The sequence below is a fragment of the Protomyctophum parallelum genome (assembly GCF_964188405.1).
Source record: "Protomyctophum parallelum genome assembly, chromosome: 5".
NCBI classification, from domain to species: Eukaryota; Metazoa; Chordata; class Actinopteri; order Myctophiformes; family Myctophidae; genus Protomyctophum; species Protomyctophum parallelum.
Genome location: NC_139702.1, coordinates 44,768,132 through 44,790,051, shown reverse-complemented (window position 1 = coordinate 44,790,051; position 21,920 = coordinate 44,768,132). Strand labels below are relative to the sequence as shown.

The window sequence follows — 21,920 nt, the reverse complement described above, 5'->3', positions numbered from 1 at the left end:
TCTTAATTTCCTGAAAAATGAACAATTTGGAGTTAAGAGGTTTCTTCTCGACAGCAGAGATATACAGTATAGTAATGCACATGTGTTCGTTAACCCCTAGAGGGCACGCTGCCTGAGCTAACGAGCAGCCGCTATATACGTATATATAATTTGTTGTTTGGCCAGTGACACGGCCGCGTGCTGGAGGCGGAGCTATGAATGAACCAATGGGAACCCTAGCATCCACATTCTGGGTGGAAACATTCACCAAATGTGACCACATTTGACTGAGGGACTGCCATTGGATTTTTTTTTCAAGTCATGTGAAAGCAGGGAATCATAGCTTCAAATGTACATATTGGTTGTTCAGTTTGACCCACCAGTTTTGGAGATATGGCTTATAGAGTAATGTCTTGCAGAGAAACAGCGAGTTGAGAAAACAGGCTTGAAAGGTTCACTTCTGTGGACTCTAACATAACATTACACCTACATGTTTAAGCATTTATTTCATATTTACATCACATATTTACAGCTCTGACACTTATTTCAGACATGCTCTAGTATGTGAAGAGTCTGCCTGTGCTATTAACTCATTTTGGGAAAGGAAAAACAAAGTTTTTCTCGTCTGGTGAAAAGCTGGAATTTGCGCGATGGCAGGCTCTCATATCAGTCAAATCTGGTCACAAATGTCATGTGTCCAAAGACTTGTCTAAAAAGACCCAATTACTGAATCTAAAGTCTCCAGATTTTCTTCAGAATATGTATGACACATATTTACTATGATATTAGGAGTCCCAACTAGTACAAGTGGTTCTCAAATGTTTTATTTGTAAGGACACCCCCTTAACTCTGAGTGTTCCTGAGTCTCCAAACAAATCAATTCATTTATGACACAACGTCACACCAAACAGGAAACACATGTTGTGGGCGATGTTGAAACAAGTGTAACCTCTCTGACGTCGTAACGGACTGGGTTCCAGTTTCACTATGACTGAACTACTCACACACACACACGCACACGCACACGCACACGCACACGCACACGCACACACACGTACAGTAGTGATATACTGACCTTGACCCCTTCGGCCTGGGCGTGCAGGCCCGGAGCGTTCAGGCCGTGCGTGTTGAGTCCCGGCGTGGTGGGCGTGTGGGGGCTGGTGAGGGGCGTGGTCAGGGGCGTGTTCAGCACGTGGGTGTTCCCCAGACCCTGGACGCTTCCTGTGGAGCCCTGGATACTTCCTGTGGAGCCCTGGATGCTTCCTGTGGAGCCGTGAACGCTTCCTGCGGAGCGAACGCTGGAGATGCTGCCGACGCTGCCGCTGCGGTCTCCACCTGAGACATAACACAGATTTTATTGATTATAATAAAACAATACAAAACAAATAATGTATGTTAAAAACTATTAAAAAAAGTGATGGAATATGAAATAGGTGAAAAGGGTGTCATTTCATGAAGTGTGGGGTCATGACCAAAAGAATAAGGTCGCGAATAGAAGCGGCCGAAATGAGTTTTCTCCGACGGGTGGCATGGCATCTCCCTTAGAGACAGGGTGAGAAGTTCAGTCACACGGGAGAGACTCGGAGTAGAGTCGCTGCTCCTTCGCCTGGAAAGTCAAATTAAGCTCTAATCAAGCCCCGAATATCGCATATTACACAGCTATGCATATAAAGACTGCGTGCGAGAGTGTGAACACAAGGATTTCGTCCGGTTTTAGGTAGATTACATCGGCCGTTAGCCAAACTAGCCAAAAGTTGCTACATTTTGGTACATTAAGCCCCCGATTATAAGGAATAAAACAATTACGTCATTTACGTCAATGGGCAATGAGGGATTTTTTGATTCATTACGTCAATAGCATCAAGTACGAGGGTCAAAGGTGGTGTCATAGTATGAGGGATGTGCCACATGCTGTACCCTGTGAGTGATACTGTACATACTGTACATACTGTACCCTGTGAGGGATGTGCCACATACTGTATGTTAACGACATGACTTCAGCTTGTGACTGCAACTTGTTCCTGTTCGCAGATGACTCAGCACTGCTGGTCTCGGACAGGAACAAACTGCAGGTTGAAAAGACCCTCAGCTCTGAACTCGGTAGAATCTGCACCTGGCTCGCTGATAACAAACTATCCTTACACCTGGGAAAAACTGAATCCATCCTCTTCGGATCAAATAGTAAACTCAGCAAGGCAGATGGCTTCTTGGTTAGAGTGGGTGACAATATTATCACACGAAAAGATCAAATTACCTACCTAGGTTCCATCCTGGAGGCTAATCTTTCCGGTGATAAAATGGCCACCAACGTAATCAAAAAAGTCAATCAAAGAACAAGATTCCTTTACAGGATCTCCTCACTGGTCAGCAAAAACACCTTGAAGACCTTAACAGGAGCCCTCGTACAAGGTTTCTTTGACTATGCATCCACCTCTTGGTACCACAGCACCTCAAAGGCCCTTAAAACAAGGCTCCAGACCTCCCAAAACAAACTGGTCAGGCTCCTACTTGGCCTCACCCCCCGAACCCACCTCACCCCTGCCCACTTTGACAGGCTGGGATGGCTTAGGGTCGTCGACAGAGTACAGCATCTTGCAATGGGTCTGGTCCACAAGATTCGATACACCACCAAGATACCCATGTACCTGTCTAAATACTTCCTTAATGTAAACGAAGTCCACACCCACAACACCAGAGGGAGTGCAACAAACCATGTACAACCCAGATTCGGCACAAACAAGGGACTAAATTCTTTTCGCTCCTATGCCACCAAAATGTGGAACGCCCTACCAACAGTCATTAAGACATGTGAATCCCTTGACTCCTTCAAAACCGCTCTCAAAGGGCACCTACGGATGGCTGCAATTCGAAACTGGCCTCTGTAAAATCTGAATCCCCCCCACCCCCCCACCCCATTTCCCTCACTGTATATTGTATATTGTATATTTTCCCAGTGCTTGTATATTTTCCCTTTTTTGCTTCCCATATGATGAATTCCTGTTCTGTTCTTTAGCTACATAGAAATGTCTATTTGTATGTCTCTAAATGGTTGTATGTCTTTAAATGTTTTGATGAATTGAACAATGTGGACCCTGTTGTAAACAAGTGTAATGCTTAATTGGGTCGTCCACTCACAGTTGACAGTCTTTGTATTGAGTTTGTGCTTAAAATGTACTGTAAATTCTACAAACTGTTAATAAATATTTCAATCAATCAATCAAAACCCTGTGAGTGAGTGACACACAAACTGCATGGTTGGTTATGTTGCATCAAAAATCCAAGTTTAGCTGCGTTGTGTCAACTTGTGCGTGTGTGTGTGTGCGTGTGCGCGCGCATGCGAATGGGTGAATGTAATCAACAGTGTAAAGTGCTTTAGATAAAGGCGCCCCATTTACCTTTGAATGGGTGAATGTAATCCAACAGTGTAAAGTGCTTTAGATAAAGGCCGCAGGCGCCCCATTTACCTTTCAGAGAGTTGCAGTTTTAGAGAAAAGGCCCTTTGTTTTTGTGCCACAAACAAAAGTGAATCTTTCATATTTCAAGCTCCTCTCCTCTCCTCTCCTCTCCTCTCCTCTCCTCTCCTCTCCTCTCCTCTCCTCTCCTCTCCTCTCCTCTCCTCTCCTCTCCTCTCCTCTCCTCTCATCTCCTCTCTCCCCTTAACCAAAACTACACCAGGATGTATTGATAAATGTGTTTTCCCTGTTCAGCTCTTATTTTGAAAAGCCACATGTCCAGACTTCCGGTCTTGATCTTATATTAGGAGGTTGGACGATGTGTGGTCACGTCCCGTTTATCAAAACGGAGCCAACCGAGTCTAATGGAAGGCAACACAGAGTCTGCTCTGGGCCGTGGTATAAGCCTTGTTTTGACCAAAAATGCCATCTGGAACAAGGAATAGGAGATTACAGGCGATTGAAAGAAACAGAGTGGATGTTTATGGGCACGATGATCATGATGGCTGTGTTATTGGCCGCACCAGCTAGCAACCAGATGCTATAGTTGCCGGACATCAACGGCAATAGCGTGGAGTGTTAGCATTTATTAATTGCCGTAGATCTACGCGAATGGCACGATAACTGTTAAGGCTTATAGTCTGTTCTGGAATGATTGCTCTGTACCTCCAGTGGCGTAAATAGTACTGTACTTAAGTACAATTTTTAGGGTTTTGTTGGATGTTTCAACATGTTTGTACGGACCGGGAACACAGTCTCGCGGGCATGCACTGCTCAAAAGACTGGGGAACAGCCGTGGTAAACCACGCCCCCTGGTAGAGACGGTTGACTTGTCTACTCACTCGCTGAGTTCAAGTACTGACATGAGATGTTTGTTTAAACACTCCACCTAATTATGAGTGCAGGGCGCCAGTGTATTTATGAGCCGCCACACTAAGACAAGCTAAAAGAAAAAATCACACCCGTGTGAACTGAGTGGTGCAATTCCCCCCCACCTCTCTCTCTCTCTCTCTCTCTCTCATTAGCAGCACTATCCCTCTCTGTTTCTGGCGCCCCCTACTGGTACTAATAAGTCATATACTAGGTATAGACACATAGGCACATAGGTAGGCACATAGGCAGGCACGGACATTGCTGGTTGTATAGGTTGCACCACTCAAAAACTAGTCAGAGACCCCTGTGTCAAAATGTTTTGCTAACCCTGCCAAAGGTTTAAATGTGCACGCACTCCCTCAGTGGCAGCGCAGCACAGACATTTAGAGGGGCAGGTGCTCAAGTGAAAAAGGGCACCGCGCTTGGATTTTTGGGCATAAATAATATAGTAGACGCTTTAAAAAGTATCGGCATCAAAATGTACTTAAAGTAGGCTACTAAAAGTAAAGTGCAGAATGTCCCTGCATATCACAAGCTGAAAATGTGTACAAAATCGATTGAAAATAGCAGATCTACAAGCTCACAATCCATAGCGTTGCGACCCATTGTGAGCTTGTAGATCTGCTATTTTCAAATGGCCGAAATGTATAGGGTTGATAGTAATAGTAACTAAAGTTTCCAAATGATTGTAGTGGAGTACAAATTTCGGCTCTGAGATGTAGTGGAGTATAGAAGTAAAAGTACTGGAAATACTAAAGTAAAGTACAAATACCTCAAACTTGTACAGTACTTAAGTAAAAGTCCTTAGTTACTTTCCACCACTGCTTTCAAAAGGGCAGGTTGCTGTCCAGAGGGCAAAAGGGCCAGTGCTCTCTATAGCACCACCTAGTGTCTATCTGTGCACGCCCCTCCCTCCTACCTGCCAGAGGTCTGCGCAGCACCCAGATGTCCTCCATGGTGCTGCTCTGAGGGGCCAGAGTAGGAGAACCCTGAGGACTGGGTTCTGAGGGCCTGGAGCCTGTGGAGCGCACACACAGCCCCGCGCAAGCACGCACGCACGCACGCACACACACACACACATACACACACACACCACACAAACAAGGTTATTAGAATGAACTCAAACCCACTCCTAATCAAAGAAAAACGAAAAGCAAGTGCATGGAAAGAAATACATAGACTTAAACAGTTGGTAAAATAAACATATACATTACATACATATACATTTTGGTGATCAATTTGGCGTCGACACAATAAGCATGAGGAGACGACGGTACATCATGTGTCATCGTGTGTTCAGGCTTATATGGATCACAATCTTTGAATGGATTTCACGGCCCACTCGAAATTGTTGAAAAGCCACCAATCTGTCCACTCAACAGAAGTTTATAAGTTGTCAGATCAGGTGGGCATTTTCACAGCATTTGAACTCATTTTCTGCCAGAGTTTCTCTAGAACATTCTTACTAATCTCTGAGGACCCACAGAATATTTTGTGTGAACACCAGTGGTCGAAAGTAACTAAATACATTTACTTAAGTACTGTACGTAAGTACAATTTTGAGGAATTTGTACTTGAGTATTTCCAATTTCCAATACTTTCACTTCTACTTCACTACATTTTGGATCCAAATATTGTACTTTTAACTCCACTACATTTATTTGAAAACTTGAATTACTTGGTACTTTGTAATGGATGTTTTGATTAGAAAACATCCATTAACCACTCCAGCCCTATATATTTTGGCCATTTGAAAATAGCAGATCTACAAGCTCACACTGCGTCGCGATGCGACGCATTGTGAGCCATGTAGATCGGCTATTTTCAAAAGATTTTGTACATATTTTTACTTGTGAAATGGGACATTCTGTAATATGAGTACTTTTACTTTTAGTACTTTAAGTACATTTTGATGCCGCTACTTTTGTACTTGAGTACATTTTTAATACGGGACTTTTAGTGTAACAGATCTACATTGCAGTATTTATACTTTTACTTAAGTAAAACATTTGAGTACTTTATCCACCACTGGTGAACACCAAATATATATCAAGAGAGTCTCTATACTTCCATCAGGGATAAAAGTGTGTTTCGGCGATGTTCCGTTCTTTAGTCGTTTGCACTTGAATATCGCTTGTTTTCACACTATTTATTATTTAAAAGCTAATTATACTGTAACTATACTAACTTCTCCGGCTTGGTTTTTCTCCGGAGATGAAATCACAGGTGACAGAAGAGCACCCTCTATCGTAGACTACTGAACATCTATATTGGCCTATACAGAATGAGATTAAATCACAGGTGACAGAAGAGCACCCTCTATCGTAGACTACTGAGAATCTATATTGGCCTATACAGAATGAGATTAAATCACAGGTGACAGAAGAGCACCCTCTATCGTAGACTACTGAGAATCTATATTGGCCTATACAGAATGCTGAACAAATACCGATCAATGGCATTCTGTGTGTTGGATCTTTAAGTTCGTTAAAATATATATTTTTAAATGTGTTTTGCCAATTATTATTATTTGGGGGCCTACTTGCAATACCCTCACAGACCAGCAGTGGGCTCCGGACCACAGGGAGCTGCAGGTGGACTCTCCATGACTGTGAGTCAAATCATAATATCCATGCTGAACTTATTAAATATGGCATAGCTGAAAATAACAGACACCCACTACTAACTGAAACTAAAATTAATTGAATATAAAATAAAATAAAAATACAAAACTATTAAAACCTTGACACAAGCACATACAATTATACAGTACATGCACAAGTGCAAGCATGCATGGTCACACACATTCACACGGATACATGCACACAGACACACACGCGGCCACATGCACATGCGGACAAAAAGCACAAATCCTTTACCATCTGCGATGTGAGGGATCTCATTATTATGATGTACACACACACACACACACACACACACACACACACACACTCGGACACACTCGGACACGCTGGTCAGAGAATCTTACGGCCATCTGTTGAGCATCAGTGATAGTATTATTCTGGTGTCGTGCATGATGGCTGCCATTCCCAGTTCAATACGACCTCTCTGGACAATCATTTGTCATACTGTATCAATCATTGTTTAGTGAGTGTGTGCATCCTTGTCTTATCTTTATCATTTATATCCTAGCGCTCCTTGCAATGCAAAGCCTTTTGAGTTACATGCTACAGTAGTATACAGTATTATGAAATGTGCTGTATGTATAGAATCATAAACCCATTTAGGCCTGACGTCGAAATTAAAAAAATGTCTTCTAAATTCTCACAGTTTTCTGAAATACCTATATGTTTCTGTATCAGTGGTGCTCAGTATTTCATGTCAAGGACCCCAGAAATATATGTAATTGTCCACCGATCCGCATCTGAAAATATGTTGTTCCAGGGACCTCCCCAGAAGCAAAGATTTGAGTTAAAATGTTCACTCTGTAATAATATACGTATATTCAAAGATTTGAGGCACATTTTCACGATTTTTCAAAAATAGCAGACCTACAAGCTCATAGCGCGGCACTCGGTGCAGCGCTATGAACTTGTAGATCTGCTATTTTTCAATAGCTAAAGTATAACATAAAGCACCAAAAGGGGTTCCTGCCCAAAATGGGTTAAGTAACTCATGAATGGACCGCTAAGGGTCCATTGTACGTGTACACTCTAAAGCAGTGGTCCTTGACCTTGAGGGGGTTCCAGGTGGTGCCCATGCAGCTAATTGATGGGGAGTTGGTAACCAAATGGACCCTATATTTAAACTTTAACACTCTCTACTTTTTTACCACACTACTTTTTCAACGCATCACTGTTAATAGGCCAAACACTGTTTGGGGTGTAACGATATAGTAGCTGCATCGAAAAATCGATTTTAATTTCAAGAATCGAAGTATATCGAAATGAAAACAGCAACATTGACTATGTATCGTATCGTATGGTTTTGCAATGCAAATAATCGATATCGAATCGTTTTGCTATGCAAATAATCGATTATATCAACACTACACTTTTGTGAGTGGTATTTAGACATTTTTAGAAGAAAAAATAAAAGGAAGGGTTTAATTACTTTGTTTATAATAATGTCAATGTATTTTAAATAGTTACTGTATCGTTTTTAAATCGTTGAATCGTATCGTATATATCGTCATATGAACCAATACCGTCCATGTATCGTATCGTCAACCATGTATCGTGATACGTATCGTATCGCTGTTAAAATGTATCGTTACACCCCTATTTGTTATACATATAGATAGAGGTGGTTGAAGTATGACCCCTGCTGATTTGTGCGTGGAGACAGACGACGCTGGCGTCCGTCGCTCTGCGTCTGAAAAGGCCTTAATGCTGTGTTCAGACTCACAGTGACCAAAGTCACTGAGTCTCCGTTAAAGGGTTAAAGTGTTGCGCAGCGCGCTCATTGACGTCAATAAGTGTGTGTCTGTGGAGTCTCTCAGCAACATGCGCTCACTCCCCAAAACGTACTACAGTGACTTCTTGGGACAAACGTGACCAATTAAGCGGCCAAATGTTTGATGTGACATTGGGGCAGGATCCCCTTCACGTAATTCAACGCCGCCCCGTTATCAAAACCCAAGACGTAAAAGACAGACGGCTCCGCAAAAAAAAAAGAAAACCGGTTACAACGATGTCTGAAGTGGACGCAAGTAGCTGTGCTGAACGTTGTGAAGTCTACGTCAGCCGACTCAGCATCGTTCCAGTTACATCATGACACAATCGTAATTCATCGTCGCCCCGTCCCCTAGTCAACATGTGCCGTCGCGGGTACCCCCGATACACATAAAATGTTCAGGTTTTGTGCCAACCTGTCAACCGTTGGGAGTGAGAAAGCGTTGTTAAAAAAAAGACCCAGACCCACAGGAATGCGCCCAGGGGGTCGGCCCAGTTCCAGCGAGCAGCCCCACATCCGAAATGGTTGAGAAATCACAGAGTTATCGTGTGGGGGTCCCTCTACTGTACCCTCTACTGTACTGTACTGTCACTGTACTGTACTGAAACACCTGAAATCATCATATGATGTGTGTCTGTGTGTGTGACACTTGGTGGTGAAAACCGACCAAACGCTATTTCGTGCTCGGACAGACAGACCCAGCCAGGGACGGACGGACGGACGGACGGACGGACGGACGCACGGACGGACGCACGCACGGACGGACACACATAGCTTCTATTGGAGTGGTTGCACCACTCAAAAATATACTAAAAGTCTTGGGTTAAAAACAGAAGCAACAGTGAACATTTATCATTACAAGGAAATGTGTGGACAGTAGTGGAGTGGTAATGGACTAATGAAAAAACAAAACAAAAAAACCAAGTGGTTGACTGACTCAATGAGCTTAAAAAAGTTAACTTTTTCTCAACTATTTGCATATCTTTCGTAGCTCTAAAGGTGCGTTCACACTGGCAAATATACAGCAATATTCAACAGCTTTGTATAGCTGTTGTCCCATTCTGACCGGGCACCCATTTTGGTGTTGGCAGCATGTTATGCTTTAGCTATTGAAAAATAGCAGATCTACAAGCTCATATCGCGCCACCGAGTGGCGCGATACGAGCTTGTAGGTCTGCTATTTTTTGAAAAATCGAAGAACGACATTTTTAGAATCTGATCTCAGGTCAGAATGGGTTAATCAGACCAGTGTGTGTCCAGTGGAAAACTCGTATGAATCTGATCTCAGGTCAGAATGGGTTAAAGCTTTGTATAGCTGTTGTAGCTTTGTATAGCTGTTGTAGCTTTTTGTAGCAGCTGCAAACGTTTGATGTACATCCTTGTATACCTTCAAATCACAGGCTTCCATTGAAATGAATGTTACAGCGAAGCCTGTCTTTGTTGTTGCCAATGTGAACGCTTGCATCAGTTAGAGTTAAATAAAAACGCATTGTTTTTACAGAGACATATGGGCGAACCTGGATTACGAAAGTAACCTTACGTTCACGTACAGTAATTATGGATAAAACTCAAGTCTTAACCCTTAAGATAAAGCCACACTACGGTATTTCTGCTACTATATGGATAATGGAGTCTTAAGTCTTATAAGTTAAAGCCACACTACACTATATAATTATGTACCTGTGTGGCTGAGCTGCTCCGGGTGAGAGGAGAGGGGAGGGGGAGGGGGAGGAGGAGGGGGTGCGGGGGGTCTGGAGGAGAGGCGAGGGGGCGGGGGAGGGGGAGGAGCCTTGTGGGGGGGAGGAGGGGAGGACAGCAGGGGGAGGAGGGGGGCGTAACCGAAGGAGGAGAAGCGAGGGGTGTTATTGTCCCGGGGCTGGGAGGAGTGGCGGGGAGGCGGGGCTAGGCGCAGGGGGAGGACCTGGGAGGGCGGGTAGGAGAGGAGGCCGTTCATCGCCATGGCGACGGGACAGGAGGGGTGGGGCTTGCGGAGCAGGAGGGTGTGGCCCTGCTGGAAGGGGGCGTGGCCTGGATGGATGCCAGATGCGGCGGGAGGGAGGAGGGGGGAGGCAAAATCAACACCGACAAAAGAAATAAACTCATCAGTGAAAACAAAATAAGATACGTCCATAAATTATATGAAATATAATATCACTATGTCAAGAAAGAAACATAATATATATATTTTTAAATGTATGTTAATTAAATAAAAATGAATGCATACATAATGTACACAGACGTACATATGTATGTACTGTATATGCATGTATTTGTGTGCATATACGCAGACAATAAATCTAGAAATAAAGTTGAATATATTCATAATAAAGCAGTGGTTTTCAACCAGTGGTCTGAGGACCACCAGTGGTTCCTTGAGGGGGTTCCAGGTGGTCCCAAGCTAAATGATGGAGTGTATTTCTTTAACTTTTGAGGTTTGCGCTCTATAAGTCTATAGCTATTAGCGAATGGAACGATAACAATATTCTTTAGTTTTTGGTCTGGGTCATCAAATGGTGGTTCCGTGGCTCAAATGCAGAATAAATGATGGGCCTTGATATGAAAAGGGTTGAAAACCACTGACTAGAAAGGAATAAGTAATGCATGCATGCTGTATATTTACAGTGGAATATATTTATATATATGTAATATAAATAATTCTATCACTCTTTCGAGAAAGCAAAGTGAAGCGTATAAGCGGTTTCTGCCCTGACAGCAGCGATGTGAAATGATTATAATAGCCCCAAAGGTTCTGAGTGATAGGAGTGTAACCTAGTAAATTGGATGACCTAGAAGAGAAGGCTCACACACCCTTTCAGTTGAAGTGTGTGTGTTTGGGGGGACGACAGGAAAACGATAGTTTAGTATGCCTGAATGTCCAGCGAACGTCAGAGATCAACAACGCATTCTCACTCCCAAGATGGCAAACCGTTGACCGTTGGTTTGGGACGGATTTGAACAAACGGCAAACGTGTGGAATGCGCGGGACGGGTAGCCTACCCCGGACGGAGACGTCACATGTTGATGACAATTTCATCAACAAATAACAACTAAACTAAAATGTTATGGAGGGACTCGTGGAGAAAAGATCCAGTAGAACTAAAAGACTAAATCAACTGTAGATGTATACAGTCGACTAAAACTGGACTAAAACTAAAACATTTCAGATGACTAAAATATGACTCAAACAAAATGGAATCTTATTCCAAAGACACCGACTAAACCTAAATGAAAGATTTCCGTCAATCAATTCCACACAAGGTGTGTGAGTGTATTTGTCCTTTGCGTATCTCAAGAACGGTACGACCAGTCGCCTTCATATTCGTATTGATGACGGATCAGCGTTTATCCAGAACTGTGCACCACAATGGAGAGCACAGACAATACCAGCCTTGTGTAACCAGCATTCATCTGCCTTTGCAATGCATATTGCCCCAAGCAGGCAGATTCAGTCTGGCCCCTCTCAATGCATATTGCCCGAGGCAGGCAGATTCAGTCTGGCCCCTCTCAATGCATATTGCCCGAGGCAGGCAGATTCAGTCTGGCCCCTCTCAATGCATATTGCCCCAGGCAGGCAGATTCAGTCTGGCCCCTCTCAATGCATATTACCCCAAGCAGACAGATTAATTCTGGCCCCTCTCAATGCATATTGCCCCAGTCAAGCAGATTAAGTCTGGCCCCTCTCAATGCATTTTGCCCCAGGCAGGCAGATTAAGTCTGGCCCCTCTTAATTGTGGGAGGACTTCACAGCTTTAATGGTGAAGAGCCAACCAGATTCGACTGGAACCAGGCTATAACCAACCAGTATGCCCAGTATGCAAATATGGGGGCGGGACATTGCGATAAAAATAAGTCTTAACACAGAGAGGGACGAGACTAATATCCACGCAGTGATATTAGCATCGCTACGCGAGGGACTGTACACACAATATCAGCATTACACCAACACAACACAATATACAGTAACAACAACAACAACACTACACAAACACAACTATACTACACTAAAACACCATCAACACTACTATAACCCAGACAAAACATCAACATACCTACACATCAACATCAAGAAACACACACACACACACACACACACACACACACACACACACACGCACACAGCTGTCCAATGCGCTCTTCCTATTGTTGGGTCATCCAATTCGCTACGTTATTTGCACACACAAAAAACAACAACATTTGTGCAACCACAACAGGTTGCGGTTGTTCTGAACAGAGGTGGGACAAAGTCATGCTTTTACAGGTGTAGTCGAGTCACACGACATTAGCGTTGCAGTCCAGTTCGAGTTGGCAATCTCCTTTTATTCAATTTAGTCGAGTCTCAAGTTAGTTCTGAGAAGTCGATCGAGAGAGAGGGGGGGGGGGGGGTTGGGGGGTTGGTTGTCAAAGGACCAGCAGAGTTGTGTTTGGTCTAAGAAGATGATTGACAGGTCAGGAGAACGAATTACGCTTATGACTTTTGATGAGTATCTTACAGCTACTGACTACTGCTAAATGTACAAACATACACACGCACACACAAACGCACACGCACGCACGCACACACAAACACACACACACACACACACACACACACACACACACACAGTGTGGCGGTCACCTGCTCTCTTGATGACCTCCACCATGTTGGAGGGGAAGTAACCCACGCGGTCATTTCCTGTCCGGTTGTCATGGATACAGCCCTTCCATCGCCCGTCAGAATGCTGTTCCAGAACCTGTCATTGCACACGCACGCACGCACACATGCACACACACACACACACACACACACACACACACACACACACACACACACAGACACACACACACACACACACACACACACACACACACACACACACACACACACATTTAACATCTTTATTTGTATTCACATTTTACAAGAAATGTCTTGAACACAAACAATAGTGGATGCGCAAACTTGAGAAAACTCTACAACAAGTGTTTCAGGATACAGATCACGGGTACAGAAAGCATCGCCTTCTCCATATATGGCGACTGCCAATTATTGCAGACACTGAACAGAATTTTGCCGATGCCTTAGCTCTCGGCTTGGGCATGCTTGCAATCTGCAGGCTCCTCAAGACTGATTTGTGGACATTACCGAGGCTTCCAAATATGAACACAAGTAGTTTACATCTGTAGCCAAGCTGTATAATGGCATCCTTAAGACGCTGGTACTTAAGCACCTTGGTAAGGAATGCCTCTTCCAGACTGTGGTCAAATGTACATGCCACTTCCAAAATGGTCACTTCTCTACTGTCCTCATCAACAACAACAATATCTGGTGTATTAGCTGTGACATCTGAAAAAGCATAATTTTCATTATTGTGCATGAACATGGCAGTTGAAACACGTGAGTGCTTATACATTTTGGCAGATGATGAAACATGAACTTATGTCCTTAGCTAATACAGTAGGTCAACAATTCTGTCGTGCCTAGCAATGTACATTCCCTTATATACAGTACATAGCAGCCATTAAGAATATGTGACAGTGTTTCTGTAACTGGAGTGTGGTCATGGTGCAGACAATGAGGAGGAAACGTGTTAGGGTACCACAGAGAGAGATTGAGTCTGGTTGGAAGGACCTGTAATCTGGCTTTGACTGTAAAGGTGACTAAATCCTCATCAACTGCATAATTCTTGAATATTGTATGAGATACGGTGTGGTCTGCATCGGGAAGGCAAGCTAGCTTCCCCTGTAGTTTTAAACCAGTCCAGTCCAGTGTTGTTGTTGTTTTTGCTGTTGTAACATTAGGTACCTCCGTGCATTGACTGGTGATATATGGTGTTCCGTATCAATTACAGTATACAGTACTCCTTACTGAGATCAAACAGTTGGTAATAATGTCCTCAGAAACTTTTACAGATTCAGAGTCAGGTCGAACGCAGCACAGAGATACTCCAGTTCTCACACAGAGGTCATTGAGGTCAGGCCAATCAGACGACACCCCAAACCCAGTAGCATGTGAGTCCATTTTAAGGTTGGGCTTTCTTCTAAACCCCAGGAAACTTGGCTCGCCCTCTGCTGCCAGTGGCACTTTATTCCGTTGCAAATCTAGAAACAGAGAAGATCTAGCAAGTTCCCTGACAGTCGTGTCATCACTGTTTAGCATGTTTATCAAGTGAGCCAGCCTTGTGGCGTTATATATCCACTCCACGTTCGGCACGCCAAACCCACCGTCCTGTTTGGACTGGAAAATAATGTCTCTGGTGGTGTGGGTGTTGAGCCCGAACCACTTCCTCACAAAGTGAACTACACTGTCATTTAGATCACTAAGTGTTTTACATGCTAGATGAACGTTGGAGAAGAGGTGTTGTACTCTAGTCAGGGCAACCTGCCTAATAGCCTCCAACTTCAACTTCATCAGCAGTGGTAGTGGTGAAGCGTCAATCAGGTTCAGCCTAGCTGTAAACTCAGATGTTATGTATTCAACCTGTTCTTTCCATTCCCCTGCAATATTAAATCTATGCCTTAGGTAGTTGTATGACTCATGTAGGTCATACACGCGTATGAGCTGTGGGTTGATGGTGAACTCAGGGCTTTTGTCAGCCTTAGACTTATACCAGCGGTTGCCACCACTACACCTCTGGTAGAGAACAGCACACTTAGTGTGTTTTGCCTCGACCGGACCAGTCTAGAAATATATCTGTTCTAGCGAGCACGTTTTTAATACTATCTTCCCAAGAGGCTAACTGTACGTCGTCCGCATAACGCTGGACGGGGTTTGGGGACAGCACATTGGGTGGGGCACAGTCACACAGCCACTTAATCCACCCATTGATGCCAAGAACAAAGTTAATGGCACTCCATGGGCAGCTTGTCTTAATGCCTACTTGGAGAGGTATTGGGTCAGTCAGCTGTTTCCCACAGATGACTTGTATGAATGATGTTTCATACACACACACACACACACACACACACACACACACACACACACACACACACACACACACACACACACACACACACACACACACACACACACACACACACACACATATATTTTCTTAAAAGTAGCCTACACTAATATGTCTATTACAACAAATGTATTTAACTGTGGGGAGTTACGATAGTTACGATAGTGAGCATGTCGACCCTCCCCATGCCGCCTCTCCCCAGAACATCAGCCCCCCTTGCTATAGACATCTTCCAGTGCCCCCTATAGGTCTTAATTAAGTCATATGACCTGTTCTTAATAAGACATGCAAAATAGGGGCCTTAGGCCTCACTCACACCTAAGACACACGCAAGACACTGTGTACTGTGTCTTTTGTGTGTCATGGCCGTCTCAATGCATTTCCAATGAGAGTCACATGGTTGGAAGACACAACCTTGTTGCATGGGGGGGGGGGGGGCAGAAGACAGCCATGCAACAAGGTTAGGTCATCAAACCATGTGACTCCCATTGGAAATGCATTGAGGCGGTCATGACACAGGACACAAGGCGTGAGGCCTTAGTCTTGTCCTCCAAGATGGATGTTGATTTTGAAGCTGCAAACTAAGAACAGACGGAGCCTGAGGGGTGTGTGCGTGCGTGTGCGTGTGTGTGTGTGCACGTGCGTGCATGCGTGTGGGCGTGTGTGTGTGCGTGTGGGTACGTAGCACTTGCCCTAGCCCCGACGACCTTACAGGCGTATGCAAAGGCTCAACATATGTAACTTGGATAGCATTTTATGTAGACATATAATAGCACTATATAGTATATATGCATACTTTCATTTCATAGATATTCCACTGTTACGTTCTTAGCTTATACGTATGATTCATGATCAGACGGTTGAGCTAACCGGCCGGGTGTATATGAATCATATTATATGATGTATTGCATTGCTTTTTGTTCTTGCTTAATGTAAATCACTCTGGATTAATGTAAATCACTCTGGATTAAAGGGAAACTGTTAATGACGTTTAGAAGATTTAGAACACTTTCCTGGGGGTCTTTATGTGTGTAATCTGTGGTTTTAGATATTTTAGATGTTAGCAGTGAGCCCAGTGTCTCTGAGGTCATGGACACTGGGCTCACTTCCTTCCTGGACTACATGTTGTCTCAGTAAGACAGCCCTCCCCCTATCCACAAGGAGGAGCAGTGCACCAAAGCAGGGAATTATAATCTAAAACCACATATTAAACAGATAAAGAACCCCAGGAAAGTGTTCTAAATCTTCTAAACGTCATTAACATATACTCTTTAAGAGTGTCTGCTAAATGCCTAAATTGTACGTACAGTTATAATGTCTCCAGCCTTCACATTCAGGCTGGTCAGGTCGTAGTTGTTGCAATAGTCCTTCAGTGCTCGGACCTGCATCGCTGCTGACGCATCTGTGACACGCACGCGCACACACACACACACACACACGCACGCACGCACGCACGCACGCACGCACGCACGCACGCAGGAAGGAGGACAGATGGTCAAATAATCGCTGACTGTGTGAATGTAAAAGTTAATACGCTTAATAATATCACTGTGAAGTGTGAATAAGAAAAGATTAAACAAAGACATACAGTACACATCCCCCAGTGTGCAACACAATGAATCAGCGGAAATATAAAGATACACGAACCAAATGGCTCCTGTTTTATTTCATGTACATTTCTTTCTTAGTCCTCCTCTGACCTGTCCTGCTATAAAACCAGATTATAAAAATGGCTTCCAAATCCTGAATAGTAGGCTTTCTTTTTTTTTTAAATGTTCTTCTCTTCTCCTCTTTAAGCTCTTCTTTAATCAATTCTCTTTTGTGTATATTGCGTATACTTTCTTCTCTTTTTGCATCACGGATTTGATTTAATTGACGTCGGTTTGAATCAATTTTAGTGGATGTATGTCTTTACATGCCTACTTATTAGTATAATAGGTACAAGGCTTTAGTTCAACTCTCCTCTGCTGTAGGATGATATGCGTAGAAAAAGCACAACTGTAAAATGTAGAAGATGACACAGTTAAGTCACTCCTTCTGAGCACAATCTATAGCTCTCATGTTAAACTTCTCAGGGAAAGAGGGGTTTTGCTGTGAGCTATACTCTATATCTGCACTGAGCGCTGAGTACTCTATATCTGCACTGAGCGCTGTGAGCTACTCTATAACAAAGCCTTGCGTCTAGCAAGGCAGGCATATTTCTCTGGCATTATTAATGAGAACAAGAAAAATGCCAGAGTCCTATTCTCTACCATTGAACGACTTTTAACCCCCCCCCCCCCAGTCCTACAAGCAGTCATTCCCGGCCTCTAAAGCTAAGTGTAATGAGTTTGCATGCTTTTTTGACAACAACATTTTTAACATTAGAGCTGATATTATGAATGGTGCTGCTGCTAGCGCAAACCTTCAAACAGCAGCTAATGGTCCCAGGGTAGATCTCTCCAGGGGAAGCCTATTATCGTTCTGCACAATTGATGAAGACGAACTCCGCAAAACCATATCACAAATGACATCATCCTCCTGTTCATTGGATACAATTCCCACCACCTTTCTCAAAGAGGTCTTAGACAGTGTGATTGGAGATATCCTAAAAATTGTAAACAGCTCTCTACAATCAGGCGTCTTCCCAGACTCACTGAAGACTGCTATAGTTAAGCCCCTTCTCAAGAAACACAATCTTGATCCCTCTGTTTTGGGTAACTATCGACCCATTTCAAATCTACCCTTTCTGGGCAAGGTTTTAGAAAAATGCATCTTTCATCAATTGGATGTGTTTCTACAGAACAATAATGTGCACAACAAATTCCAATCTGGCTTTTAGAAACAGTACTTGTAAAAGTAATGAATGATCTTAGGGTGTCTGCTGACAAGAAACATGTATCCGTTCTCTTACTCTATAGATCTAACGGCCGCATTTGACACGATTGATCATTCAATTTTAATACAGCGTCTGGAGCACTGGATAGGCCTGTCTGGTACGGCCCTGTCCTGGTTTTCCTCCTACCTATCAAATAGAAGTTACTTTGTCAATCTAGCCGAGTTTGACTCAGACAAACACTACATCAGTTCTGGTATTCCACAGGGCTCGATTCTTGGCCCTCTGCTTTTCTCCTTGTACATATTGCCATTGGGCGAACTCATTGCCAATTGTTAATTTTCATTTCTATGCTGATGATACCCAACTATATCTTTCTGTGGCTCCAGATGATCCCTGTGCTTTAGACCCGCTGGTTACCTGTCTGTCTAGCATCAAATGTTGGATGAATGAGAACTTTCTCAAGCTAAATGAGGATAAGACAGAAGTTCTTATAATCGGTTCTAGTGAACAGAAATAATCAATATTAAGCAGACTTGGCAACCTGACTGTAGAAAGTAACAGTACAGTAAAGAACCTGGGGGTTATTATTGATTCTGAATAGAATTTTAATTCACACATTAATCATGTTACCAAGATAGCCTTTTTTCACCTTAGAAATATTGCACGAATCAGAGCCTATGTGTCCTTGGACGATGCAAAAACGCTAATCCACGCCTTTGTTTTTTCTCGGCTTGATTACTGCAATGCACTTTTTTCAGGACTGCCTAAGAAAACAACTGACAGCAGCCAGAGTTTTAACTAGAACTAAGATGAGAGAACATAATTACTCCAGTTTTGGCATCACTGCACTGGCTTCCGGTTGTTTTTAGGATTGATTTTAAAATTATTTTACTTGTCTATAAAGCTCTCAATGGTCTCGCACCTTCCTACCTACATGACTGCCTGCCTAAATATGTCCCAAACCGCCCCCTAAGGTCTTCCACTGCAATGTCAACAAAAAAATACGGGGAAGCAGCTTTTTGCTTCTACGGGCCGTCGGCATGGAACAAGCTCCCACTGTACCTTCGTCAGGCAGCCTCTGTAGACATTTTTAAAGCTCAGCTCAAGACCCACTTCTACAACATTGCTTTTAATTGATCTTTTATTTTTAAATTTATTATTATTATTTTTGTTTTGTTATTCATGTCCTCACTGTATTGCATTACTGCTTGTTTTTTGTCGTTGCCTTGCTGTATTGCATTACTGCTTGTTTTTTGTCTTTGCCTTGCTTTTCTTTTATTCTCCATTGTTCTGTAAAGCACTTTGAGCTGCATTTCATGTCATGAAAGGTGCTATACAAATAAAGTTTTATTATTATTATTTATCTGCACTGAGTGCTGTGAGCTACTCTATATCTGCACTGAGTGCTGTGAGCTACTCTATATCTGCACTGAGTGCTGTGAGCTACTCTATAACTGCACTGAGTGCTGTGAGCTACTCTATAACTGCACTGAGTGCTGTGAGCTACTCTATAACTGCACTGAGTGCTGTGAGCTACTCTATATCTGCACTGAGTGCTGTGAGCTACTCTATATGCACTGAGTGCTGTGAGCTACTCTATATCTGCACTGAGTGCTGTGAGCTACTCTATATCTGCACTGAGTGCTGTGAGTTACTCTATATCTGCACTGAGTGCTGTGAGCTACTCTATATCTGCACTGAGTGCTGTGAGCTACTCTATAACTGCACTGAGTGCTGTGAGCTACTCTATAACTGCACTGAGTGCGTGCGTGCGTGAGTGCGTGCATGCACACCTCTCAGCAGCTGTTTGATCTCTCTGCTGGCTTGTGTGGTGGTGAACTGGTTAACGATGTCCAGCGCTGTCTGACATAGAGTGTTCCTCACCCCTGCACTGATGCCACTCTGAAATACAATAATAATAATAATAATAACAATAATCATAATAATATTAATGCTGTCTGACATAGAGTTACAATGCAATGAAATAATTGTATTATACCCATATTATGAGGAGCTCATTCACATTAACATTAGGCATATAGACAACTATCTTGTTTAGTAACAGAGTGTAGCTGAAATCAGTGCTCGGGCACTGATTTATGTCTCCAAATACAAACAAATGTGGTCTCTGCCTCCCGTCTGTATCGGTCTAACATTATCAAAAATCACCCTCGGAGATGCATGTTAAATGACGGGATTTCTCCATTTATAAATAATCAATAATTTCAGTATAGCAAGAGCTTCAAATTGTCTTCTAAATCTAGTCAACAAGGCACGTTGACGTTGGTGTTGGCTGAGGTCTGGCTCGCATGTGAAAAGTTCCCTGTGGTTTATTTTTTACATTTAGAATGTTTGACCATTTGACCAATCATAAAACGTGTTAAATCAGTATTTCAACTTACGTCCAGCAGTAGGCGCACTACCTCCGTCTTTCCACAGAGGGCAGCCTGGTGCAGTGCTGTCCCAGACTCAGACTGTCTGTTTATGTCTATTCCAGCCTGAATCAATAACCTGCACACACACACACACACACACACACACACACACACACACACACACACACACACACACACACACACACACAGTGAGCTGGGACATGTAGTCCAGTTGTACAGTGAATGAACTGCTGTGGACTACATTGTGAGCTGGGACGTGTAGTCTAGTTTTACAGTTGAACTTCTGTGGACTACATACATTATGAGCTGGGACTTGTAGTCCAGTTGTACAGTTGAACTGCTGTGGACTACATACATTGTGAGCTGTGACTTGTAGTCCAGTTGTACAGTTGAACTGCTGTGGTCTACATACATTGTGAGCTGGGACTTGTAGTCCAGTTGTACAGTTGCACTGCTGTGGACTATACATTGTAAGCTGGGACTTAAACTTGCAGGTATCCCGACCTGATTTAAAGGGCGGTAGAGGCAGGTACTCACTTATGTTACTGAACAACCACTAAGCTAGCTATGAAATAACAGACAGACCGACAGACAGACAGACAGACAGACAGACAGACAGACAGACAGACAGCATGTTATCAGTTGTGTGATGATGAAGATAAAGAGGAAGCACTCCCTTCTCTTCCTCTGCAGATACCATCAAGGTGTCCTTGAGCACAGCACTTAACCCCTTCAGCCTCACAGTATAGCTCATATAGCAGATCTACAACCTTTCAGTAGCTTATAATCAGAGAGTAGAGTAGGAGAGTAGCGACACGCTTTGATCTCGCAGCAAAGCGGACGTGCCTGTGGGCTATAGTTCTAAACATGGCTCCTATGGCTGGAACTATCCCATTGAGATGGAATGAGCACTTCCGCGTTCCATTGTTACAATGGGAGTCAATGCTATAATGTCACCACTCTCTAACTAGATTACTCTGCTTATAATACAGCAGAGCTTCAGAGCTTAACCGAAAAAGTGGCTTCAGAGCCGGTCTGTAGAAAGCAA

General features: G+C 43.4%; 1 protein-coding gene across 1 annotated transcript in view; it reads right to left on the bottom strand.

Moving 5' to 3' along the window:
* The window catches only part of LOC310859169 (uncharacterized protein), a gene marked incomplete at its 5' end in the record, with an annotated part of 58,404 nt that overhangs the window by 17,074 nt on the left and 19,410 nt on the right, over positions 1-21,920 (bottom strand). The window contains 6 exons of the mRNA XM_083765568.1: positions 1,055-1,314; positions 5,224-5,322; positions 13,336-13,450; positions 16,966-17,060; positions 20,270-20,378; positions 20,879-20,987. Coding sequence (XP_083621694.1) covers positions 1,055-1,314; positions 5,224-5,322; positions 13,336-13,450; positions 16,966-17,060; positions 20,270-20,378; positions 20,879-20,987 — 787 coding nt within the window. The remainder of the gene's footprint in view (positions 1-1,054; positions 1,315-5,223; positions 5,323-13,335; positions 13,451-16,965; positions 17,061-20,269; positions 20,379-20,878; positions 20,988-21,920) is intronic.